Below are 27,419 nucleotides of genomic sequence, written 5' to 3'. Positions count from 1 at the left end.
AGTTGGTACCGTTCTTGATCAATTAGGTTTTACTGTCAAGAGACATTTAGCTGATACTCTCAGGCAGTGGTTACCAGTCATCAAGGCACAATATCATGCAGGTATAGATGTCATCCTGCTTCAATACACCTGACACAAATTAATGGCTCTATTGCAGACTTGTGCAGAGTTAGTCAGAGATCCATTTGATTTGAATCAAGTGTGCTGCAGCAGGGAGACATCTATTACTTTCTACAACTTTCTCTGTGCTGCCCGTAACATTCACATGTTGTGTACATATGTTATTGTTTAAATTTGAATTTTAAAAAAATCAGAACCCACCAACCCCCCCCCCCTCCCCCAACCACACACACACGCACACAAACACACACACACACACAAACACCCCTCCCCAGCCTTTCCTGTTCTGTTTTTACACTCTCTCCTATCAACAGTTATGAAATACAGCTATTATGTTGATAATTTATTTTTTCCTCATATTTCATTTATTGTTTAAAGCGATCAGCCAATTAATTATTTTGGCAGTAAAAAAATGCTGCTAGTTATTTCTTTTAATGAAAAAAAAAAAAAAATGAAAGATTTTCAGAAAGATGTTTTTCATTTTATTAAATAAAAAAATAACTCTTCAATGGGGACATACTAATTTGGCTGAGCTCAGCATCCCATAACATTTTTTGTATGAAAACACAATTTTCAAAATTGTTTGTGTGATATAAAGCAAAGACACATGGATCTGTAATGTTTAAAAATCTCCATTGTGGTTTACTTTGTATGAAAATCATATATCCTACATATTTAAATAAACATACGGACACAAAGAGCGTAATCAGAGAATCACCCATACAGCCTATCAGCTCTAAAATGTTTTAAAGTAGGCCTAGTAGTTAACAGTGTATTATGGATAATATTCAAGTAAAGTAAAAGTACCATAAATCATACTTTTCATCTGTACTATTTGCTTTCCAACACTGATTGAGACTACATATACTTAATGGCAGCAAAAAATGACATTTTTTGATAGAATACAAATAAGCAATAGTAGAATAGACCGAATTAAAAGTCTAAATGAAATATGCAATCCTATCTGTAGAGAAGCCCATATCTTTCCAGATCCTGAATAATCTCCATCCCATCCCACCGATGAGCAAGGCACAGAGGACACACATATATTAATATGTGAAAATGTACACATTTGAAGTGACATACAATGAATCGATCTTCTTTGTAGCGCAGGCTCGTGGTCAAAATCAGTTGGCTGTTTTATATACGATCTTTGTATCATATGTATTTATTTAGCCAATCAGAGGCGTTTATTTTTTTTAAAATCTTCATGAGCGGGAAAACTTTAGCTTGAGCATAAGCAGAAGAGAGAGAGCAAGAGCGACTGACAGCGAGCGACGAGAGAGTATCGGAAGAGAATGTCAAAACGTAGGCGCGTGCGACTTCAGGAGTCTGATTCAGAAGATGAAATGGAAATGGTAAGAAGCTTTAATGAGACCCCCAGATCTAGAACTCGGGAGGAGGACCGTCACCGGCGGCTGATTAGTCCTACTCCTGGAGGGAGCCGTGGTGCTAGCCAGAGCTATGCCAACACTTCCACTGGCATAACTTTGGATGATATTTGGACGTAAGTACATTTATTTATTTTTTTTATTGTTTATGATTTGGATGGATTGGTTGGAGTCGAAGGTTCGATGTTTTATGTGTGTTTCTTGGTGTAGTGCTGTTCCAAACCCAGGTTTGGGGAAATAAACTTTGGCAGCCTGCGGGCCACATCCGGCCAAGAATTAGCTTCCATGGTTCTACCAACACTGTTTAAAGGAGCTAGATCTTATATTATAATAACCTTTCTAAGAAAAATTGTTTATACGCTGTATATTATATGGTAAAAGGGGTGAACGATGTGCGGATATATGTTTAACGGCGGTTTTAATTTGAAATGGGCCGAAGTATTAACGGCATTTTTGGGTTGCTATGGCAACATCAGTGTTTTTAAATGTGCCTCAAGGCACATTATTTGGCCAATTTCAACAATTTTGGTATCAAAATGTTCAGCTTGTTCAGGACATTTGGGCTATGACTTTTGGCATGTCGCAATGTTATACTTTATTTTATATGAATTTTTGAAATATGACATTTTGCCATACACATGAATGGGAAATCACTTCAGCTCATTCGAAAAACTTCACCTTCTTTCAACTCCTACTACTTCCACATACTTTCAGCTAGAAACACCATTCAAACTTTAAACAACTCACAAAGGCTTGGGCTATTTCCACATGACTCCGTTTGACGATGTGTTTTACGGTTTATGATTTATGGCAGTTTAAAAAACCACAACTTTTACAATCTTCACCAAAGTCTCACGCTCTAACACGCTGTAAGTTTTAAGCATGTTCTACTACTCCAAACAAATTCTCATAACTCCTACAATATCCATCGTACACACATAAATTATACATCAAAATGGAGGAAAATATGTTGGCTTCCAGTAGAACCAAGAATGACACAGCTGGGACTTGTACATTTAGAGTTACGCCTCTCCAAGTGAGCAAAAGTCTACTTTTTCCCCCATTGACTTCCATTCAAATCAGAGGCAGGATTCCGGTTCAAAGCGCTTTTTTGCTGTGTTTTAAACTCGCCACCATTTAAATTCTGTTCCACGTAGGGACAAATAAATTACATCCCTGTGTTCCTCAGACCCTCCTGCCGCTCACGGTGAAAGAATTATTTGGATATGTCTTATAGATTTCGGACAGAAGCAGCGAGTTCAGGAGGTGCGCACCAGTGATTCCCCAGTCCGTCTCTCCCTCGTCTCAGTCTGCCTGCTAAGTGAGGGGCCGTTGTCATGACAACTCACTGACTGCTCTCAGCTTTGAGCAGGCAGCTGACCTTTTACCTAATTCATTCAGTCCTATTGATCCAGATTATGGATTTCTCACCTGGTTTTGTCCTCCTAATGAGTCCAGGTATTACTCTCTGTCCTCTTCTCCTGTCTCCTCCTTGTCCTTCTCATTACAACAGGCCACATGTCCTCCTCTAGCTCTCCTCCTGTCTGTCCTCTCATCATGTCCTTTGCTGCTCACTTACATGATGGACTGTGTTTCAGCTGCCAATTCAACTCTGTTTCAGCTCTTTCTGCCTTTTACAATCACTTCTTCAACATTCAACCAGTTCAGCACCTTTAACATTCACTTTCAGCTGTAAATACTTTAACTATTGACTTCAGCTACATGATTACTTCAGCTGGTGCTTCAGCAAGGAGACTTCAGCCATTATCAGTAATGTTGAACTGTCTTAAGCACATTTCAGTTCAACTTTCCACCATTTTAACTACTTTTAAACACCAATTTGTGCTTTAAATTGTTGAACTCTTCATTTCACCTTCATATATACTTCTTCAACAACCATATTTCAGCCCTTTTAAGCCATCTTCAGCAATCTTAACCCCATTTCACTTTAACCTTTCACCCTTTCAACACCTTTTAACTCCACTTTGAGCTTTAAATCCTTCAACTTTTCACTTCAGCTTTATGAACACTTCCTCAAAAAATACTTTTCAGCCTTTTTCAACCATCTTCAGCCATCTTTCAGCATTATAGTACAATCGTTCAGCATGAAAGGCATTCACACTTGCTGTTATGCTAATAACAGCATTTTCTAGTTTATTTTGTAATCATGACTTATTTTTATTGATAATAAATGTGGTCAGTGTTAATCATAGTTTTACACAGTTGAAATTGGATATGTAGACAAAAAAGGTATACATTTTTCTTCTAGTTCCGTCGATATAGAGAAATTGACATAAAATTCAAATTTACGAATAATTATCTGTCTTGCTTTTTCAAAGCACAACCTGCCAGTGGAGATTAAACTTTCATCAACTGTAGACACTTTTAAGTCAAGGTTGAAAACATCTTTCTTCTCATGTGCCTGTTATGTAGCGCAGTGCGCTGTAAAAAGGGGAAGGACTCACGTGCAGATTCCGAGGTTAAATTTAATGATTAACAACAGAAAACTGACAAACAGGCAGGCAGGCAAACAGGACAGGTAATTAACAAGGAACAAAACACAAGGAGAGGCAACAGGAACAGGGAACTAAACAAGGGGCTTCCTAAAAGCCAAACTTAACCCGTAGGGGGAGATAGAACATAGGACTCACGGGGAGGAATAACGAAGCTAAGGGGGAAACAAAAATACAGAAGCCAACTGGCTGAGGGAAGACTGGGTAAAAACCAAACACAACCAGGCAAACGGGCAGAGGGGGAAACTGGGGAGACTAGGGAGGAACACAAGTCACGGGACATAAAACTACAGGCTCACCAGGTAGACGGGGAAACACAGAGGAAGTGGACACGCTGGGAGGTCGAGAGTGAGCCGAGCCAGAGCAGGGAGGAACAACCAGGAGAGTAGACAGGGGCAGGGGCATCACAGGGGGAGCTAGTGGCGAACTTCGAGCGGTCCGGCAGGAGGGCTCGTGGAGACGGGGCAGGAACAGGCAGAAAACATGGAAGTCACAGGCGGAGAAACTAAGGGAGATCGCCAAACTAGGTCCGTACAAAGTGACGGGGAGCAGGGAAAACCAGATTCACACAACGACAGGAACCAAGACTACACAGGCGGGTTAACAGGTACAATGATCCAACAAGAGGTGAAGGGAGAGAGCTGGTTTTATGGCTAGAGTGATTACTGATGAGGTGCAGGTGAGGGAACCGGGAGAGGGAGGACGAACAGGTGGGAGAGATGAAGGATGATTGCAGGGACGGCTCTGGCTCAGCTGTGCTCACAGACACTCCCAACGTGTCACACAGGGGAAACAGACAAGGAAACAAACAGGGAAATCAAAACATAAAGAGAAAACAACCCCAGCGGCCCTAACTGGCCGCAACACAACAGTGCCTATCCATGAAATCTGCATTTTTTTAACTTATCTCAGCATCTTTTTAAGTGAGTTATTCTAATAATGTGATTTTAGTTTATCATACATTTTTTCTCTATATTTTAAAATGTTTTTCTTTTTCTCACCTGTAATGCTTTGAATGTTTTATGTAAGGCACTTTGAACTGTCTTGTATATGAAATGTGCTATGCAAATAAACTTGCTTGCTTGCTTTCTTTTTCAGATTTATGTGTACCTCACACAATGCTGTGATGAGCCTGGCTGCAAAAGTTGATGAAATGAACAAAAACCTTGATTCTTTAAAAGAGATGGTGACCAAAGCACAGACTGATATGCACAGTGAAAACATCAAAGCCAAAATTCCAAAGGCGTTATCGGTAAGTCTGTAACAAAAGTTTGCATAATCACAATACCTGTTATTGTGTCTCTTTTATCTTTCTCACAGAACAGGGTCTGCCTTTTTAGAACCATGCTAGAACCACAGCTTTTTGGAGACAGTATGCTGTTCTCTGCCACACAAGGAGGCACTGAACCTGTCATGACAATAACATATTGAAAAAGTTTTCGAAGGTGGGAAATGTGGAAGTGCTGCGTGTAACTCCATGTAGCAAAGTTATAAACTGCAAAATAAGCGTAGATTAAATGTGAATTTATGGCAGCAAAGTGAATGAAGCTCAATCAATGGATGTTACAAAAAATTTAAAAGTGTTGCTTTTATTCACAATCGACTGTTTTTAATTTCTCGGTTCAGTGAATGAAAGCACAAACAATAACTTTGTAAGTGATGTTATAGTAATTATTGCTCACATTTGAGAATTTATTTCAAGAACAAAATTCTAACTTTTGGCGCATTTAAAGTAGGGGTGGGAATCTTGCAGCAACTCACGATTCGATTCGATTCAGATTCTTAGGGTAACGATTCGACTAAAGGTGAAATTTGAGATTGGGCCTAAGAATCTCTGTTTTAGCGGACTCTTTTCTACAGAGGGGATCCTATACATATTTTAATATAACTTTCTCTGTTTTTCAGCGAGAAGTGAAAAGGCTGCACTCTGGTCTGGGGGAGGAGATGCATTTCAAAGGAAATGAAAAGTGAGAAAAATAATTGCTTAAAAGTCTGTGTAGTAAATAGGCATGGTGGTCCATAATGTAACAGTCTTGCTTTACAGCAAAGTGATCCCAGGTCCCAAGCCTTTCTCTAATTTTACCCTCTGGTGTCCCCTGTCACCAAAAACATGCACAGTATGGTAATCCTTTGGCAGGTGATTCTGATCATGATCCTGGCTCAACAATTGGAAATGGGAACTGGGAGCTGTACAGCAGCTGATTGTGCTGTGGGTTGTATACAAATAGGTTGCCACCATCGTAACTTTTATTTATTTATTTTGGGAACACTGCACTGGCACAGCGGCATCAAAGGTTGCGTCAAGTGGAGAGGACAAATTTCTGTATGGGGATAACAAAGTAAACACACATATTCAAGGAAACAAGTTATACTATGATGTAGTAGTCAGTAGTACTCAGTCATCCAGATGCATGATTCAGAGTTGTAGTGGGGAGATGGGCAGTGAAACAATGGTGTCCATTAAGTACAAGTAAGCATAATTTATATCTATTTGTGTTTTCTGTTTTAGATGAATAATTGTGATTTAAATTGCCATTATTACTCTTGATTATTATCTGCCTTGAATTTAGCCTCGATTTTCATCATAATGAAGATTTGTTTTGCTTTGTCAAAAGATTTTCCTCCGATCACAACATGGCAGTCACTGCTACAATCACACAGGCAATACGGGATCAGCAGGAATTTGAGCCAGAGGAAATACACAGTAAGTCAGCATTTTCAATTTGTTAAAAGTTTGTAAAAACTGGTGTCTCTGGAGAGAGTGTCATCAGTATGGCAAGAGCACAAAACTTACCTGGTGTTTGTTGATGGTTTTGAAAGCCTTACTACACAGTAATCAAATGTTTTTGTTTGTTTGTTTTTCTTGTGTTTTTTTAGGAGCATGCAGCCGTTACTATGAACACTGCAAGAGAGACCATAAACTGGTTGAAGAAAATAAAATAAAAGAGGACAGGAGAGGCAAAGCCCTGAACAACAGGAGACATAGGGTAAGGTCATAACTTAAGCTGAATTATGTCCTGAGGGGTGTTCCAGAAACCATGGTAACTAACTCTAAACAAACTGCTCGCTGGCAGGTTTCTTGAAGAAATACAGAGTTTCTACCTGTCTCTTCCCATACAGAGAAATCTGTGGGATATGGATTGCCCATTTATTTATGTTCAAAATTAACTGCTGAAATACAGCGATTTTCAGATGATTTACATAGGCCTGTATGTGACTAGAAATTTCCTCCATTACTCTGATTCTAAAGTTGATACCTTTAAATGATCATACACATCATAATTAAAAAGGATAAATATTTTTTTGAGGATTTGTTCCACTGCACAGACAGTGTCGCCAGATGTCCAAAAATAAACTCCCCATGCTGAAAAAATGCGTTTTTCAGATTTTTGCTCTTGGGGCTGGTGTCACAAGTCTAGAGTGCCCTCTTGTGGCATTATGGATGTCAATGTTTGTTCCTGGTTCATGTCAGTCTGTATATTATTTTGATATATTTAAGTTGCACCTGATTAAGTTGTAGAAGCAGCCAAACTTTGAAAATGTGTGCCTTTAGTCAGAAAATACGGTTATTGCATTAATGCAAATGCACATGCAATACAATCATTTACTCACACACAGTGTTGGTGTAACTTGAACTCCTTTGGGAGAGATTTAGATCCACTCATGATCATACATTGTACATCCAATGTAATGGGAGTGAACGGGGCCAGCTTGCGCAGAATCTAAATACAGCAATTTCTGCCACAAAACTCCTTAATTTCACCAATGTGTTGTTATGAATCGCTGGTCCCCCTGGGAACTCGACTTAAGATGCGCTGGCCTCCCAGGGACTCAGCAACAACAGCCAGGTCTGCACCACCACAGATGGCATCAGTAAGATTAGCCTTATTAAATATAAATAAAAGCTGACTAATTGTACACTTTTTATTACTAAAATGTTATACTGGAAGAATGTCATAGACTTGGCCAAATAATTTTTAGTTTTAGGCCTGCAGGGATCTGTTGGCATTTTTTTTTTAAGTTTTTCTGAGGTTTAAGTTTATATCGATATCAGAATTATATCGTATCGAGTAAAATGAAAAAATATATCGTGATAAAAGTTTTAGACATATCGTCCAGCCCTAATTGCCACAAAAACGCAACTCCAAGCTGCTTCGAGTACACAGAGGGATCGGACCAGAGATTCATAACAACACATTGGTGAAATTAAGGAGTTTTGTGGCGGAAAATGCCATGTTTAGAGGCTGCGCGAGCTGGCCCCGTTCAATCCCTTTATATTGGATGTATGCTGATTGCGAGTGGATCTCAATATCTCCCGAATGATCGTATTTCATGCTAGAAGATAGGTCTTGAAAAATAATGATCTTCCCCTTTTAAGAGTGTGGATATACCAATTCTACAAATTTAATATTGTTGTGATCCAGTCAGTTCATTTGTCATTTTACAAAATTTGACTTGCATTTTTTTTTTTACCAGCTGCTTAATCAACGCAAGGAGGTGGCCAGGAATTTGCTGTCAAAAGATGATCTGACCTACCTGGAGGGTGCGGTGGCAGCCCTCATGAGTGATGAGGAGACTGACACGGAGGACACTATGGCCTGGAAAGTCAGCTCACCAAGTTGGCGGGCTGACAAACTAACTCGCATATTGCATCAATGCCAAAATGCCATAGAAGAAAAGTATGGGCACTCAAGGATGGCACATCGGAGAACAACCAGTGGTGTTGCCAGCCAGAGGCAGGCCCCAAAGGGGATTAACCCCATTTATATGAAATAATGAATACATTAAATGTCACAAGGTGAAATGAGCAGGTGCTGCCAGAAACTGTACTGTTTCCCTCTTGTTTGGGTTTAGTGTGTCTTATTGGTTTTTGCATGGTTTTTAACTGTTTTAACTTCGCTAATGGGAGTTTTCATAAACTGATTGGCAGCACCTGCAGAAGGACTCCTCCCCTTCTGATGAGGAACAGCTTGCATTTAAGCCAGTGTGCGGGCAGCAAGAAGGAAAGAACTGAGACAGATGACAGCCGAAGAAGGAGCAGCACTGCGGAAGGGGTGCCGACCTCCTGCACTAAATATCATGACGATGATGAGGATGACTGACACGAGCACGACGGCGATCCGGGTGCCACAGCCAGGCGGATGGGGCAGTGGTGAGCAGGACGGCGGCGGCCAAGAGGCCTATCGTGGGCTGCTCATTAAAAGGGGCTCGGCGCCACGTCCCGGCAGCCTCTCCCTCAGTGGCTTCCTCTCTTTTCCAGGGCTGGGTCAGCCGCCCCTCCAGACGGCCGCCTCCTGGGCCATAGGCCGTCCCCCAGGAATCGCCGCTTACAGGTTCCGGCAGCCGCACTTCTCGGTGGCTGCCGGCCTGGGCCATAGGCCTCCTCTTGGCCACCGCCGTCCTGCTCACCACCACCCCGTCCGCCTGGCTGTGGCACCCGCATCGCCGTCGTGCTCGTGCCAGTCATCATCATCGTCAGGATCTTTACCATCATCACGTTCATCATCATCAGCGGGTGGCCAGCCGAGAGTCCATGCAGGAGGTCGGCACCCCTTCCGCAGTGCTGCTCCTTCTTCGGCTGTCATCTGTCTCAGTTCTTTCCTTCCTGCTGCCCGCACACTGGCTTAAATGCAAGCTGTTCCTCATCAGAAGGGGAGGAGTCCTTCCGCAGGTGCTGCCAATCAGTTTATGAAAACTCCCACTAATTAAAAACATACAAAAACCAATAAAAAAAACACACTAAAACCAAGCTAGTGGGAAACAGTCCTGGCAGTACCTGCTCATTTCACCTTGTGACATATGGATGCAGTTAAGTTTTGAGGGTGAATAAATGTTTATTGTTTTTGATTTATTTTATCACCCCCAACAGTTCACTGAGTTTTAGTCAATTGTGAATTTAGCATTAAATAAAGATGCTATTAAATATTTGTGTTAAATGTCAAAATTCTTCTTATAAGAAATATTCTACATGCTAATAATACAAATAAATGTTAATCTTCTATATAAAGAGATTCCAAAAAGGATCTTTTAAGCATTTGAGTTAGGGATAGTTCCATATAAGCTACTATAGGAATATATCCATACATCTTCAGAAGATCAATAAAGTACACAGAAGATAAATGCGATCTTTTTAAAATTTCGGGTGTGTATGTTTACAGTACACTAAAGAGGTCAGTATAATATGCAAGGGGATAATGAGATCTGTAAAGAATTTGGGATTGGGATATATTTGTATACCATAGAGATGAATGTGAGATCCATCTCTAATATCCAAGGAGATAATGAATGGGATCTCTAAAGAATCCGTGGTTCGGATATTTCCGTATACTAAAGAGATAAGTATACGGCGATCTTTAGAAGATCCTTATAATATCCAAGGAGATAATGAATGGGATCTCTAAAGAATCCGTGGTTCGGATATTTTCGTATACTACAGAAATAAGTATACGGCGATCTTTAGAAGATCCTTATAATATCCAAGGAGATAATGAATGGGATCTCCAAAGAATCCGTGGTTCGGATATTTCCGTATACTAAAGAGATAAGTATACGGCGATCTTTAGAAGATCCTTATAATATCCAAGGAGATAATGAATGGGATCTCCAAAGAATCCGTGGTTCGGATATTTCCGTATACTACAAGGATAAATATCCGGAATCAGGATATTGACGTATACAAAAGTGGTCCGGATACGGGAATATCCGCGATTTGCATACTCCAGAAATACGTCTTGTATATCTCCGGATATACTTCGTATTTGTGACAAATGCGGAAAAATGCGATCTCATATCTTCCCGGATTTTCAAGCCTTTCGTCCAGTGTGTCCTCACTGTGTTCTTTGTTACGCCCTTCAATACCCCTGAGTCAGATCGTAACAAAGATGAGTGACAGAGAGAATTTTAAACTGATTTATTAAACGAAACCAAAAAATGAAACATGATGAAAAACATTAAAACTTCTAAAACAAAATTCCAATGAGTTACTAGAATAAAATAAAAACAAAGAATAGAAAATAAATTTTGGGATAAAATATCAAAACCACATGAACAGAAATAAAAGAAATTACAAAATATTTATTTTTCATTAAACATCAAATATTTTCACAAAAAGTCTAAAATAATCTGAATGAAAATAAAGATAAAATTTATATGTGAAAGTTTGAATGAAAATTCTTTAAATTCTACATTTCAAGTAGAAAGTCAAACATTTGTGGTGAAAAATGAAGCAAAACATGAAATTTGTGATGTGAAAATGAATCTTTAATTCAACATGTGAAAATGTGAGAAAGTCCAAATAAAGACAGAATGAAGCAAACAAACTAAGAGTGAAACACTGGGAGGATTTTCATTTCCAGCATCATGAAGTGGAACTAACTGCAGCTGACATGAAGTCAACACAACATCCTGATATTCAGTGTGAAGCTTTGACTGGAAACAACATGTGGATCCTGGAAGAAGCACAGCTTCCATCTTTAAAGGACTGGAAGAGGAAGAAGTTTCCAAGGAACCATTTAGAAGAGTTTCACACACAAACTGATTGAATCCATGAATCTGAAAAGATGTTTCTGAGTGAAAGAGACAGACATGTACAGACTGAACTATCTGTTCACCAGTCAGAGTTTCTCTGCTACCATCACACTCTTTACACTCAACACACACACACCCAGGAACCAGACCTGAAACCAGGCCAGAACAAAAACCCAAATCCAGCATAGAGAGGATGAGTGAATGTGGTGATGAAGGTGTGGAGGTGGATCAGTGAGTCAGAGGAGACTCTGTAGAAGGACAGAGAGCCAGCAGGACAGTCCACATACACTGCTACTCTGTTAGAGACAGAGGAGGAGGAGGAGGAGGAGGAGGAGGAGATGCGTGTTTTTATGTTATTGTGCCAGACAGAGTAACCTTTATCATCACAGCATCTCAGACTCCAGGACTGATCATTGCATCCAAACCAACAGTCTCCGATGTCTCCTCTCCTTCTGATTTCTCTGTAACTCACTGATATAAAAACTCTTCCTCTCCACTCGACCTCCCAGTAGCAGCGACCAGTCAGAACATTTTCACACAGCAGCTGAGGACACCGAATAAATCTGTCTGGATGATCAGGATATGACTGAAGCTCCTCCACATATGTCACCTTCCTGTTGTTGTCAGACAGTTTGAGGTTTCTGTTCACTGTGTTCATGTGGATGGTGAGTGGACAGGAATCTGATGGAGAGAACAAACACAATCCAGCTGCAGTTATTGATCTATTGACACTTTGATGCTGACTGATGAATGAGTGATGGGACAGTGTGAAGATGGTTGAATGTGATGAATCCAATGAAAAACACACTTACACTTCCTCACACCTCCTGGTCTCAACCATGGTTCTCCAGCAGGCTCCACCCTGAAAGGAGGAGGGGTCAGAGCATGCTAACATGGACATTACATGGCTCTCATACACACTTTGTTCTACACTGAGAAAGGACCAGTCCAACATCTGGACACGTCCACCTGATTGGAGCATCTCCAGACTAGAAGGAGCAGAATCAGGAAGTTGATTGGTCCACACCCACACCGAGAAAACTGCTTTGTGGAAGTCCCAGTTTCTTCTTTCAACCATCTTCTCCTTTTCATCTCTTCACAGATGAAGAACTCTGCAGAAACTCCTGATCTAACCAAGAGCTGCATCTTTTCTCTGCCCTGAAGTCTTATTGATCAGCTTCTGACAATAATCTCCTCTGCAGAGCAGATTGGCTCAGATTCTTTGTTGTGACTCAGCTGGGAAATGTTAAAGTGGTTCTTTTCCTGCACATGAAGCTAAATGACTGTCAGAGACTCTGTTTGAGGCCATGATGTGTGTGTTTGGAGCTGTGACGGCTTGTTTCCTACTGACCACTAACAGCTGCTTCATCATCACACTGAGGATTTGTTCCCTCACATTATTCCTGCAGATCCTGCTGCTGTGTGGACACAAACACATTTCTTTCTAAAGCAGGAACAAATCAGAGGGATCAGCAGCATCAACTCACCACACTTCTTCCACATCTGATCCAGTCTGCTGATTCATTTCCAGTTTGAAGTGCAGCCACATCACCAGCTTCTACTGACTCCAACATCTACACTGTTATTGAAGCTGATTGATCATCTGATGGATGATTGAATTAGTAATTACTGAATCAGCAGCATGGGATCATCAAAGCTCTAAAGTCCTGAGTGAAGAGGAGAGGTTAGACTGCCTCTGGTGGTCAGACATGGAGCTGCAGCTGCTGAAATACAGGATGTGACAGGATTCAGGAAAGTCTGTCTCATCTTTCCTCAACATCAGCTGTGAACATACTGAGTCCTTTCACGTTAACGAGGAAACCTGATGTAACATCATCATCTTCATCACAACACACACACACACGGCTCTGCTCCGCCTCCTAGTGGCTCCAGTAGGTCCTTATCATCTATTTACACCACTGATCAGCAGCACTGATACAGGAAGACTCCTGATCCAGTCCCACAGGAATCCAGTCCACCGGCAGGTCTGAAATCTTTAGCATGACGCTGCATTTTCTGGTAAAACAACCTACATTTAAGTCATGTGACTGCTGAGTGAATATTGAGTGTAAAGTGACAAAGTCTGGACAGAAATCCAGTGACTCTCAGTCATTTTCATTCATGTCCTCATTATGAGTCCAGATCATCAAACACTAAGCCAGACTTCAGGAGCATGAAGAAGTAAAGAACTTGTGTTTTCCTGTCTAACTCCTCTTTTCAGATCAGATCAGGGGGAGGGGCTCCACTGACTGTCTCCATCATTGTGATCAGCTGTGTGCAGCTAATTGAAGGAAAGTGATAAAAACTGCAACGACACTCATGTGTGACGTTGCACGGAGCAGCGGCACCAACAGAAGACGACATGAATGAAAGAATCTAGAGGGAAGGAGTCTTCAGGGACCAGAATACTTCCTGCTCTATATGTGTCTCATCTAAATTCATGTTGTGGGTCTGTTGCTGTGGTTCAGCATCAGGAGCCTCCAGTAAGTGGGAGAATCACTGAGCATCATCATTCATGGGAAGCTTTTCATCCATCATGTGTTTAAATGTATCTATACAGAGGTAGGAATACAGGTCTGATCAACACGTGCACATTTCCACATGGACTGATTTCTAAAGAGAACTTTACAAGAACATGACTGTTCACACGCTTTTATAAATATCTGTGCTAAGCTAAGCTAAGCTAACATTTCCTGGAGCATCTCTGTGTCTGATCCAGGGTCAGAGGACAGAAAAGATGTTTCTAGGACAGAATGTCCCTTTAACCTGCAGAGATGTTTCCAGACTGAAGAAACTCTGAGCAACAGACAGTTATCACTGTTGTTCCTGCAGATGTTCTCCTTGGAGACTCTCCTACTCACATATCTGCTGTGAGCAAAGGAAAAAGGCTCCTACATGTGTGATGGTTCATATAACACTCATATCCAGCATGAAGCAGGACTGAGTGAAGGACAGAGAAAATGTCTGCAGATCTTCCTCCTCTATCAGACATTGTGTGGCTGCAGCAGCCTCTCCATACCTGAGTCTGTGTGGATCCTTCAGTGCAGCCATCAGCAGCTTCACTCCTGAGTCTCCTGGATGGTTGTATCTCAGGTCCAGCTCTCTCAGATGGGAGGGGTTGGAGGTCAGAGCTGAGGCCAGAGAAGCACAGCCTTCCTCTGTGATCAGACATCCTGACAGGCTGCAGAAAACAACACGTATGACAGAAACTCTGAGAGAACTGCTGTGAAACTAAAGCTGAAGGTCTGGACCTTCAGCTAATTCAGCTTCCTGGACCTATGTCTCTGTCATAGTCTGTGTTTTTTATAGTTTTGTTCTACTGATTATTTGGGGGTAATTGTCTTTCTGGTTTCCTGTTTTAATTTGAAATTCATTCTCCTTTTGTTTTGTGTTTTCTTCTTGTTTGTTAGCAAATGAATTTCATCTGTTTCCTATTAGATCCTCTGTGTTTATACCGCTCAGTTTCAGTTTTCCATTGTCACAACATCTGTCATGTTTCCCTGTGGTTTTTTCTTGCCATGTGGTTACTGTAATTCTTTTTGGTTTTTTTGTTCGTACATTTGTTTTTTACCTGTCCTGTCCAGCATCATAACAAGCAGAATGATAGTCTGGTTGCTGTGTTATGCCAAACAATTTTGCTTTGTCAAGGGGAACAAAGATTTTATATGTTCTGAGAGATTCAATGTGTGTCCGGTTACTGGTTCTGCTAAGTTCATGTGATGTAAGAGGCCTAAATCAGAGACAATCATACAAACACCTTCCACATGTTTTCTATTAGTTATTAATAAAAACTCATTTTAAACTTTTAGTTTGATGAATCCTGACCTGAGAGTTTCCAGTTTGCAGTCTGGACTCTTCAGTCCACCACACAGCTTCTTTACTCCTGAGTCCTGCAGGTCGTTGTTACTCAGGTCCAGTTCTGTCAGACTGGAGGACTGGGAGCTGAGGACTGAGGACAGAGGTCCACAGCTTCTCTCTGAGAGACCACACACACTCAGCCTGGAGAGAAAGTTACAGAGAAAAACACAAATTATATATTTGACAAAAATAATCAGCCCTCATGGTGGATGCAGACTGAAGGACCACCTGTAGAGAAAATCAGGTTTCTAACCTTGTTATCGTGTCCACGTGGTAGATTTTAATGCTCAAAGACATCATGAGTGAACAAGGATTCAGCATGGTGGCTGAGAGTTTCCAGAGAATTAGTAACAGTTTGAACATTTGATTCAAACAACAAAGTACATCACGTATCTCAAGAACTAATCTAATCTGGTTGATGGGTGGGGCTGACTTCAGAGGCCTGTACTAAGCGTGATTAACATACTCCGAATTTCTCTCCGTTACCTTGGTTGACTTACCCGGACATCCAGCATCTGGATAACTTGTACCACGAAGCTGGTTATCAACTCAGTAACTCAGCCCAGGGTTTTCCAATTAAGATTAGTACGAGTTCACATAAAAGGGGTGGTGTTTGGAGGTTCTTACCAATCACAAACATGGACAAACCCTGCAGAGCAGTGTGTTTTACCATGGAGGAGCAGACTATTATTCTTCAAAATAAAGAATTTAAAAATATAATTCAGGCTAAAAGCAACACTGTTGTTGCTGCAAAAGCCAGGAAGGAATGCTGGCAGAAAATTGCAGACTATTACTGCATAAATTCATCAGATTATCCAATATTAATTAATAGGACAATATAAACTGACATCACTCAGATCACTGTATTACAGCACAAACTAGGGCTGGGAGATTAATCAAATTTTAATCGCAATTATGATCTGGGTTTTCAACGATCATAAAAATGAAATGGTCTGATTATTTTTTGTCCTTCGCAGTTTCTTTTTGTGCTGTTTTCAGTTGCAAATTGAGCACCATTGGCATTGCAGCGCTCAGCTGCAGACTCCTCCCACAGCTGCAGACTCCTTCCACAGCCCCGACCGCTTTAGTTTTATTCTGCGCGAGTTGCAAACACCTCGCCAGTTAAGTATGGCAAGCCAAAAGGTTCAAAAAACGTTTCCGCGCGATAGCACGTAAAAAACGCGCGCGTCCCGTTTCAACGCACTATCACGTAAAAATGTGCAATGGTATGCTGTGTTTAAATTATGATAATGAATCTCACAGTTCCCACCCTGAAGTTTTTGCTCTGGCAGACAAGACTGAATCATCGCTGATCCACAAGAACTGTTTATCAGCAGCCTTCACTAGAACCGTTGTCTATTCAGCAATTAGAGACAAAGCATGCCTTTACAAAATCCTTTGTGTGATTAGTAATAAAGCATTTAAAGCCTTTTCACTTTACCAGATATATTTTTGTATTTATTTTGATGTATATAAACATCTCCTTTTTCCTTTTTTCTAACATGAGTGTATTGGCCAACCATCACATATATCTTTTGCTAGATTGTTCAGCTGAATAGATAGTGCTGAGGTAATGTTGCTGGTATTAAAGCTGTTCTTCTTTTTTTGTTAGATGACGCCAGTTCAAATCTCATCCTGGACATTACAAATTTTTCACACACTGAGCCTTATGCTACTTTTATTGTGTAAGACACCTAACCCCTGACCTCATTCATAAAAAACTCACTCTGAATACAACCGTAATTCTTGGTTAGATTTTTAACTTTTAATATTAAATCAGATCAGACGTGAAGACCAGCCTTTCCATGGATCTGTGCTGCCATCTACTGGCGTGTAATGAAAACTACTTGTTTTTGTATATCTGCTGGTTTCATTACTTCACTCAACTAGACCTGGGAGAGGCTTGTCAATTTATTGTCCAGTCATATGGTAACAGTAATTTATGCATGCATAAAATCTAAAGTTGGCTCACAACAGAGATCAGACACATAACTTTCAGGACTGTTTCCTTATTTGACGTTTGTGACAGTAGCTAGATACAGTATTTGTGCTGTCATTCTATGGACCCCTGCTGCTATCCACTGGCACATAATGAGCTGTACTGTTATACAGATATTATGCAATCCCTTATACAGTGTAAGGGACTGTATAATATATTGTACTTACTATCACCAAAGTATGCTATTTTATTTTCAAATACAGAACCATTAGCTTGCCAATAAATACTTTTTTGAACCATTAACAATAGCTGTTTTATGTTATGATTTAATTATGGATTTTTTGATCTTAACTGGTTATGATGTACCTGCTCTATCACCACCGCTGTCTACTCCCATTCTCTACACTGTGTGCTGAGTTATTCCACTAGTCCCTCTCTTCACCCGCTGCTGCAGACCTGTGAATGGATCCAGTTTCATTATCAAGTTTGCAGACAATGCTACCGGGAATGGTCTCATTATAAACAACTGAGCGACTGCTTACAACGATGTGGTACAGCACCAGACAGCATAATGCATGGACAGTAACCTGCTCCTAAATACAACCACTGGGCATCATGCATGGATTGCATGCAGGAATTAGAGTGGAGGCACACATGACTGATGACATGATCAACTGAATGGATGTTGAGCATGCTCCCAACTTCAAGTTCCTGTGGACCTACAAGAGAGGACCTGTTCTGGACCGCTAACACCTCCAGTCTGGTCAAGAATGCTCACCAGCTCACTCTTTTTCACTTAAGAACCAGTTCTTTTCAGCCATCCTGGTGAACTTCTACTGCTATCTGACTGTGTGAGACTGACTGTCTTACAGTCTGATATGGGAGCTGCTCTGCTGTGGATGTCAGGCACTTCAGCAGATGGCAAAACCGCTTGGTGCATCACAGAGACCCTTATTCCAGCCACTATACTGGACTCACAACACAAACGCACTGTACAGGAAGGGTCAGAGCAGGCTCTACCTCCTGAGGAGACTGCAGTCTTTTGGAGTGAAGAGAGCACTCCTGAGGACTCTCTACGACTCTGGTGGCATCTGCCTCCTGTATGGTGTGGTCTGATGGAGCAGCAGCATCACAGAGAGGGAGAGGAAGAAGCTGGGCAAGGTGATCAGGTTATCACAATTTAAACACAGAACACCATTGCACGTTTTTACGTGATAGCGCATTCAAAACATGTGCGCGCGTTTTTTTACGTGCTATCGCGCGGAAATTGGGATGTTTTTTTAACCTTTTGGCTTGCCATAGCTCCAGCCAAGCGACAGGCGACAGTCGTGCATGTGAAATGTTGCGCTCGTGCACGCAGATGTGCACATGGGGGCTTGCGACGCAAGACAAGTCACGACTAAATAATCCACCAGCTCCCAGAGTCACAGAGAGACAAAAGTTATAAACAAACAGAACTTTTTTCTCAATTAACACAGTGAACAATCCGGGATTTAAGAAACTCATCAACACTTTTGACATACAAGCTGTGTCCCAATTCAGGGTCTGCACACTTCGAAGTGCGGATTCGTCGGCCACATACGTCATCGCGGTGCGCGAAGTACTGTCCCAATTCACAGAATTTGAAGGACCCTCCGAATCCACCCTTCGAATCCGCACTTCGTTTGGCCTCAAACGAAGGCTGCTGGTGATGCATCCTTCGCGGCCTCTTTTCTCCCACAATTCGTTGCGCACAGGACGGTGGCGAATCAGCAACCTCAGAAGAGTTGTATTAAGTTTAAATAAAGTTTTATTTTAAAAAAAGTTTGTTTTTTTTAACTACACTTTAGTATAAACGTTACAAAATCAAGTACATTTAAAGCATGTTTGTTAAATGGTGACATTAAAATTCGGTAATATTTGATATTCAGTTACTTTTAAGGGGTTAATGAAGTGTGTACCGGCTGGAAAACAACAGAGCCTCAAACCGTGTCTTTTTTTTTTTTTTTTTTTACTGTCGGTGTTGCCGCTCCGTGTTCAGCGTCTACTGACGTTTCCTACGAGTAATTTCTGAGGTTTAAGTCATTAAACGTCCTGTGTTGTTGCTATGGGAAATTCTTGTAGACTAGGTAGGCTGTCCCATTTCACGAACGTTAAGCAGACTTCGAAGTGTGTAGACTACGGAGGACACTCTGTAGCCTACGTAGTCTGCGCACTTCGAAGTGTGCAGACCCTGAATTGGGACACAGCTACAGTATCACTGCCATCTCAACACCACTTAAGTGGACTGTCTCTCTGGCCTGTATGATGAGTGTCATGAGGGTGTTGTGAAAGACATGGCAAGAGTCAAATGTTTCGCCACCACTACAGACCTGTGGTCAAGTCGCACCATAGAGCCGTATAGAAATGTCCTGCTACCTTTTATTGATGCGGATTTCAACGTGAAAATGAAATGTCTCAAGACTAATTTTTTCCAGATCACACCGGGCGGAACATAGCTGCTGATCTGAGACAAACAATAGCTACGGGGACCTGGTGGAAAGAAACAAGTCTGTACAAGGACCGTCCAACGGGTTGATCTGTCCCTAAAGACTCTTTTCTCTCCTAAGCTCTCCTTTCACTTTCTGTGCACCAACGTCAACGGGATCTTCTAAAAATGGGCAGGCCATTTTTCATGAGATCTGATTGGTCAGGAGTTGGCACTTTTTTACTCGCTGATATCTTATCCAGAACATAACCTGCTCTGGAGCAGGTTAGCGTTGGTTGCTATGGTAATACAGCTTAGTAAGTGGACCAGTGTGGTAGTACAGAAAACCCAGCGTTAACCCTGAAGTTACCCTGATAGAAGAAAATCCAGCTCCGTAGTACAGGCCTCAGATCAGGTCAGTAAGGAATAGAGTTTAGCATTTATCAACACAGCATGAGCTTTGTCATCTTGGAACTACGTCACATCATTAATGAGCCTGTTTACATGCACACCAACAATCTGATCATTATCTGATTCCTGGAGTTAACAAGATTAATCAATTTATCATGTAAACCAGTTGTTCCAACCCAGAGTTCAGAACACCCCTGTTATGTTCTTAAAATATCTGGAAATTTGACAATTACAGTAATGGACAGAAAAATGTAGACCAGGGTTTTTCATAATATCACATATCAGAAGTAAATATATGTGTCAGATCTAATTATTACAAAATTTCTCCCACTTACTGAATTTTGATGGTCATGTATCTTGAAGTTGTTCTTGTCCACTGAAATGCTGAAAACCACAAACTGCAATCAGTTCAAAGTCCAAATTCGCAGATGTAAATTCAAGAGATCTTGGAAGATCTGATTCAGAAGTTCTGCAGCTTTTTAAACTGTTCAAACATCTACTTCATTATATAATAAAAGAACCCAACGTTGTAGAACCCAATAAGATCTCACACTAACTAAAAGTTCCAAATGTTTAAATGTCTGCAGGAACAAACTTTAGAGTAATCAGTCTTCTTTTTAAGCTCCATCAGCATTTCCTTCTGATGACACATCTACCAGCAAGATGAAGATCAGTGAAAATCAAACAACACAGTCTCACATTAAGAATATCTCTGTGTCTACACCCATTTCTTTATAACTTCTTCAAATTTCTATGAGGCTGAGCTTTCAGCTGTGTTCAACTCTGATCTCAGAACAAACAGCAGCAGTATATTTCTCCACATCCTGCTATATATGTACTTACAGAGCTTTGCTGGAGGCTTTGACCACTGGCAGCAGCCTCAGAAGAACCTCCTCTGAAGGAGAGTATTTCTGCAGGTCAAACACCTCCAGATCTTCTTCTGATGACAGTAAGATGAAGGCCAGAGCTGACCACTGAGCAGGAGACAGTTTATCTGTGGAGAGACGTCCTGATCTCAGGAACTGATGGATCTCCTTCTCTAGAGAACGATCATTCAGTTCATGCAGACAGTGGAACAGATTGATGCTTCTCTCTGCAGACACATTCTCACTGATCTTCTTCTTGATGTACTGGACTGTTTCCTGATTGGTCTGTGAGCTACTTCCTGTCTGTGTCATCAGGCCTCGTAGGAGACTCTGATTGGTCTGCAGTGAAAGACCCAGGAGGAAGCGGAGGAACAAGTCCAGGTGTCCTTTTGGACTCTGTAAGGCCTCGTCCACAGCACTCTGATGGAGATGTAGATCTGGTTCATTTGAACAAATAGAATCTGTTTGTTTATCTTCCATCAGGTTGATTCCAGACTTGATGAAGGTCAGACGGACATGAAGAGCAGCCAGAAACTCCTGAACACTCAGATGGACGAAGCTGAACACCTTCTCCTGGTACAGTCCTCTCTCCTCTTTAAAGATCTGTGTGAACACTCCTGAGTAAACTGAGGCTGCTGTGATATCGATGCCACACTCTGTCAGGTCTGATTCATAGAAGATCAGGTTTCCTTTCTGCAGCTGATCAAAAGCCAGTTTTCCCAGAGACTCAATCATCTTCCTGCTCTCTGGACTCCAGTGTGGATCTGTCTCAGCTCCTCCATCATACTTGACCTTCTTGACTTTGGTCTGGACCACCAGGAAGTGGATGTACATCTCAGTCAGGGTCTTGGGCAGCTCTCCTCCCTCTCTGGTTTCCAGCACATCCTCCAGAACTGTAGCAGTGATCCAGCAGAAGACTGGGATGTGGCACATGATGTGGAGGCTTCGTGATGTCTTCATGTGGGAGATGATCCTGCTGGCCTGCTCCTCATCTCTGAACCTCTTCCTGAAGTACTCCTCCTTCTGTGGGTCAGTGAACCCTCTGACCTCTGTCACCATGCCAACACAGTCAGGAGGGATCTGATTGGCTGCTGCAGGTCGTGTGGTTATCCAGAGGCGAGCAGAGGGAAGCAGTTTCCCCCTGATGAGGTTAGTCAGCAGCACATCCACTGAGGTGGACTCTGTAACATCAGTCAGGGTCTCATTGTTGTGGAAGTCCAGAGGAAGTCGACTCTCATCCAGACCGTCCAAGATGAAGACGACCTGGAACTCTTCAAAGCTGCAGATTCCTGCTTCTTTGGTTTCAGTAAAGAAGTGATGAACAAGTTCCACCAAGCTGAACTTTTTCTCTTTCAGCACATTCAGCTCTCTGAAAGTCAGTGGAAATGTCAACTGGATGTCCTGGTGGGCTTTGTCTTCAGCCCAGTCCAGAGTGAACTTCTGTGTTAAGACAGTTTTCCCAATGCCAGCCACTCCCTTTGTCATCACTGTTCTGATTGGTTCATCTCTTCCAGGTGGGAGTTTAAAGATGTCTTCTTGTCTGATGGGTGTTTCTGGTCTGTGTGGTTTCCTGGATGCTGTTTCAATCTGTCTGACCTCATGTTCATCGTTGACCTCTGCAGTCCCTCCCTCTGTGATGTAGAGCTCTGTGTAGATCTGGTTCAGAAGGGTTGGGTTTCCTGCTTTAGCAATCCCCTCAAACACACACTGGAACTTCTTCTTCAGACCACATTTTAGTTTACGTTGACAAGCTGCAGCCAGAAGTTCTGAAAGAAAAGAAGAAATAAGAAGAGTCAGTAAAGATTTGAAGCCTCTGAGGAATGAGGATGTGAATATGTGATGTTCATGTGTTGAGACATCAGTAAATGTGTCGTTTATCCAGCAGCTTCAATCTTTAGAGAAATCCTCTTACTGCTCTGCAGACGCTCAGCCAGCTCCTCCTGCTTCATCCTCCTCAGGAAGTCCACTGTGACCTTCACTAACGCCTCTCTGCTGCTCTTCCTCTGCTCCTCATCCTCACCCTCCAACACGGAGCATTCTGGGTAATCTGGACTCAGAAGCTTCTGGATCTTGTTCAGCTCCTTCTTCATGAAAGTGATCATGTTGTCCTCCAGCAGCTGGAAGAGAAACGATATGAAGGACACAATCAGACTGAATTCATGGAGCCAAACATCAGATCCATGTTGGACACACTGACAATCCACTGGTCTACAAAGGTCAGCATGGAGATGATGTGGACAGAAGAGATGGAGAAGTAGTTGTTGTACATGTACAGACCATAAATATGGAGTCCAGCTGTGTTTGATGCTGCTGGGCAGACTGACCACTGGGAAGCTCTGAGCTCTGCTGGTCCACTCTGTGGAGGAATCAGGAAGAATCACATCACATTCTGTCACATGGAGAAGCTGCTTCCAGCTTTTAGGAAGCTCTCACCAACACCTTCATGAAGCTCTGTGCTGAGGTGCCCTGGAGCAAGGCAGCCACAGCCAGTGTGTGCTTGGATGAGACTGACTGATGTCAGATGGAGAACCATGAGAGGAACTGTTAGAGTTTAAACCAGAAATAGTTTTGGTTTGTTTGTGAGTCAAAGGGAGTTTTAGGGAATATTCTTTCCATGTGGAACATGCAGGAATTCTGTTTCCTGGAAGGTTTGGAAGTTTTATAAAATAAAATAAAACTTAAATCTGCCTCTGAATGTTCAAGTAAACCAACTCAACATCAAGTTCAAACTATTATTTTCTCCATGTTCACAGAGCAGCTTTACTGTGTTCAGGAAATGGAAACAAAGGTTTTATTGGAAGCAGCAACACGTTCAGCTAAAGTTGTTAAAGAGACAAAGTCAGCCAGAAAAAGAAGCTCTACATGGAGCAGCATGTTATTTCCTAACAGTGTCAGGACTGGATATCATATGTAACACACAGCATGAACAGTAAGGAGGAGCTCGTTCACACTGGAAACATGAAGCTTTCTGAGTTCTTAGAGAAATCCAGCTGTCTGAGTTTGGAAAGAACTGGATCAGACTGGTCTGACTGGGTTTAGGGATCAAACTGCAGCTGTTTGCTGGTTGAACCATCTGATCCAACTCGTCTTAACATCTGAGCCCATCTGAAAGTCCTGATTCTCAGAAACTGTAGAAGCAAAAAGATTCACAACACAAAGTAAAACCTGATTCTGAGAGTTTTACATTTTAATACTGACAAATACTTACTGTCTGTTAGATCCACCACTTTGATGGAAATTAAGTAAACGTCCCATCGACCGGTCGCTTTTCATAGAGACACAGCTGGGTTCAGGTTTAGATCCAGGTTTTAGCCTCTGAACGTTCCTGACAGAGAAGCAGAAATGTTATTAAATCTCAGAGTTCAGCCTAAAACCATCAGAGACCTGCTGAAGTTCAGAACAGATGTTTTCAGAGGAGCTCATGTCTGATGAAGAGGAGCTGATGTGTGATGAAGAGGAGCTCATGTCTGATGAAGAGGAGCTCATGTGTGATGAAGAGGAGCTCATGTGTGATGAAGAGGAGCTCATGTCTGATGAAGAGGAGCTCATGTCTGATGAAGAGGAGCTCATGTCTGATGAAGAGGAGCTCATGTCTGATGAAGAGGAGCTCATATTTGATGAAGAGGAGCTCATGTGTGATGAAGAGGAGCTGTCAAAGAGACCAGATGGACGTTGATGACAGACTCAGAAGTTCTTCCAGCCTGATCAGAGATCCACATCCAGCTCAGCCTGCTGATGAAAAGCCTCTGAAAGGCCTCAGTTCAGTCTGGAACATACTGACACACTCATTCTAATTCTCTGATAAAGTCTTTACTGGTTGGTTGATCAGATGAATTCTGCTCTTTAGTTGACAAACTACACTGGAAACAAGCAACACTGGAACATCTGATGTTTGCAGGTAAACAGTGGAATTAAAAAGAAAGAAAAGAACTTTAACAGGATGATGTGAACACATCTATGTGGAGAGAATGAATCATTGGAAAGTGATTGAGCTCATTTTGATGGAAAGTTCTGCTGAACTAAAATAAATAGAAAACACAGATTTCTGACTTTGGACGTGAACTTTAATCCTGTTCAATGAAGCTGTTTTCACACATGAACTGCAGCTTGAAATGTTCCACAAATGTTCTGGATGCAGGTGTGATAGGGGTCAGTTTTACCAGCCGTTCCCGAACACATCTCCAGTTTTTCCGCTTGATTGCTGATGCGCTCCAGCTGGGTTGCGCCCTTTACATACGTGTGTGACAATTCTTCTCGGCCAGATCGTCTTGGTTTAACCCTGCACGTATCCAGCCTCTCTTTCCAGCCTGTTTTCCCGTTTGTCTCTCTGCCTGCCTGTCTGTCGTTGACCCTGTATTTCTGGACCTGGACTTTCACCTCTACCCGCTCCCTGACTGGTAACTCTGCCTTGATTAGTTATTGGATCTCCTGTATAACTGACCTCTGGATTGCTCTCTGGAATTTGTCTCTAGATCACGGACTTGGCTTTTCTGCTCCGTCGGAAGACACGGAAGCACCTGCCGCTGCCTTCCTCCACTCGGACTCTCTGATCTCCACCAGTTACCTGAGTTCTCTTCGCATTCTAATAATTCTGTTCAATAAAACTCCTTCACCTGTCCCTGGATTTCTGAGCTTTCTTGAGTCCAACCTCTGGGTACGTGACAGTACGATCTGGCCTAACCATGGACTCATCAGATCTCAGGGATTGGTGTGTGATTGCAACATCTGTCTCGACCAACCGATTTTCACAGACCCCGATTCAGGCTCGAAGAATAGCCTCTCCGTCTATGAAGGTCCACTACCCGCATGAGTCTTGTGTTTTTACTGCTGACCGATACTCTGGAGACCCAGGTCAGTGTCAAGCCTTTTTGGCTCATTGTTCATGGGAGATTGACCGTTGGCCGTCCTTGTTTCCAACAGAAAGGGCCAAGGAGGCCTACGTCGTGTCTCGGCTGTCTGGTCAAGCACAATCATGGGGTTTTGCAGTCTGGGAAAGGGGCCTGCCGGTGACAGCCACTTTTCAGAGTTTTTGAAGGAACTATGCCAGACTTTTGACCTACTCAGTCTCGAAGCGGAGGCATCTAACACTTTAATACCCGTTTCTCAGACAAACCAACCCATAATAGAGAAGGATTCTGTCCCACTGCTCCCGTCTCCAGTATCGCCTCCTGCCCCCAGGCTCCCGTATTCAGGGTCGCCCTCTGCTCCAGTGCCTTGTCCTCCGGAGCCTCGGCCTGTTCAACCTCCGGAGATCTTGCCTGCTCTGCCTCCGGAGACCCAGCAAGCAGAGGTCCAGTCTCCTACGCCTGCTCCATGGTCTGCTCCGCAGCCTCTGAGCTTTCTTAAGTCCAACCTCTGGGTACGTGACAGCAGGTGAGAAGACAAATTCCTGCAACCTTCCTCCTGATTTCTTGCAGATTCTGCAGCCAGCTGTCTGATCAGAGATCCAGAAACCAGGAGCTGCAGCTGCTTATTGGAGGTGGAACCATGGAGGAGGAAAGTTAGGACTTCATCTAAGAAGCAGCTCACTCTGTTAGAAGTCATAGATGTTAGAAGCTCCAACAGAGTCAGACTGATGTCCCAGAAGGTTCCAGAAAAGCAGCAGCAGCTCATTCAGACACCAACATGTTCTTCTTTCTTCATCCAGCCTGGTTTCATGTCCACATCTTCTCCTGAAAGCTGCAGCAGCTCATTCAAACACCAACATGTTCTTCTTTCTTCATCCAGCCTGGTTTCATGTCCACATCTTCTCCTGAAAGCTGCAGCAGCTCATTCAAACACCAACATGTTCTTCTTTCTTCATCCAGCCTGGTTTCATGTCCACATCTTCTCCTGAAAGCTGCAGCAGATCCCAGCTGATGAAGCTGATGTGTCTCTGCTTTGATCGTTGGCTTCCGGACCAGGAGGAGACAAAACTGAAAGACTTTGGTGACACAGCTGATCTGAGGAAGCTGCTCAGCTGTTTTCAGGGAAGAGAGCCACCAGATGTGTGGCAGCTTCCACAGCTAATGATCTCTGAACTGACTGGACCTTCTCCAGCTGATGAAGACCTTGGAGCTGAACTTTAATCTGCTGCATCACAGACAGCTGCAGCTGCAAAGACTGTGTGAAGAAAGTGTGTCAGCTCCACGGTCCATGTGATCAGTGGACTTCAGAGGAGACGGACTCGTATGTAACATCCAGTATGACCAGTAAGGAGGAGGCTCCCTCACACACTGGAAACATGAAGCTTTGAAACACAGCTGAGTTTGAAAGAACTGAACCAGATGAATTCAGACTGATGTGACTGGATTTAGGATCAAACTGCAGCTGCTTGTGCTTCTAGAGTTATTGGAGGATGCAGGATGT

General features: G+C 42.4%; 2 protein-coding genes across 2 annotated transcripts in view; one reads left to right on the top strand and one right to left on the bottom strand.

Moving 5' to 3' along the window:
- The window catches only part of LOC121628311 (NLR family CARD domain-containing protein 3-like), a 113,461-nt gene that overhangs the window by 85,701 nt on the left and 341 nt on the right, over positions 1–27,419 (bottom strand). The window contains exon 3 of the mRNA XM_041967332.1: positions 24,280–24,396. Within this exon, the coding sequence (XP_041823266.1) occupies positions 24,280–24,396 (117 nt within the window). The remainder of the gene's footprint in view (positions 1–24,279; positions 24,397–27,419) is intronic.
- Positions 1,398–8,955, top strand: LOC121651555 (uncharacterized protein C14orf93 homolog). Its single transcript, XM_042003849.1, has 6 exons — positions 1,398–1,627; positions 5,123–5,276; positions 5,930–5,991; positions 6,640–6,728; positions 6,902–7,011; positions 8,501–8,955. Exons 1-6 carry the CDS (start codon positions 1,419–1,421, stop codon positions 8,798–8,800), a joined length of 924 nt encoding a protein of 307 aa, XP_041859783.1. The 5' UTR covers positions 1,398–1,418; the 3' UTR covers positions 8,801–8,955.

The sequence above is a fragment of the Melanotaenia boesemani genome, chromosome 2 (assembly GCF_017639745.1).
Source record: "Melanotaenia boesemani isolate fMelBoe1 chromosome 2, fMelBoe1.pri, whole genome shotgun sequence".
In the NCBI taxonomy this organism is placed as follows: Eukaryota; Metazoa; Chordata; class Actinopteri; order Atheriniformes; family Melanotaeniidae; genus Melanotaenia; species Melanotaenia boesemani.
The sequence above is the reverse complement of the archived record's forward strand: the minus strand, read 5'-3'. Positions and strand labels throughout refer to the sequence as shown.

Bases quoted from the DNA above. Each gene is read 5' to 3' on its own strand.
- LOC121651555 (XM_042003849.1), top strand. From the start codon at position 1,419: ATGTCAAAACGTAGGCGCGTGCGACTTCAGGAGTCTGATTCAGAAGAT. The intron at 1,628-5,122 runs GTAAGTACATTT...TTTCTTTTTCAG, and splicing joins ACTTTGGATGATATTTGGAC to ATTTATGTGTACCTCACACA. The intron at 7,012-8,500 runs GTAAGGTCATAA...TTTTTTTACCAG, and splicing joins TGAACAACAGGAGACATAGG to CTGCTTAATCAACGCAAGGA.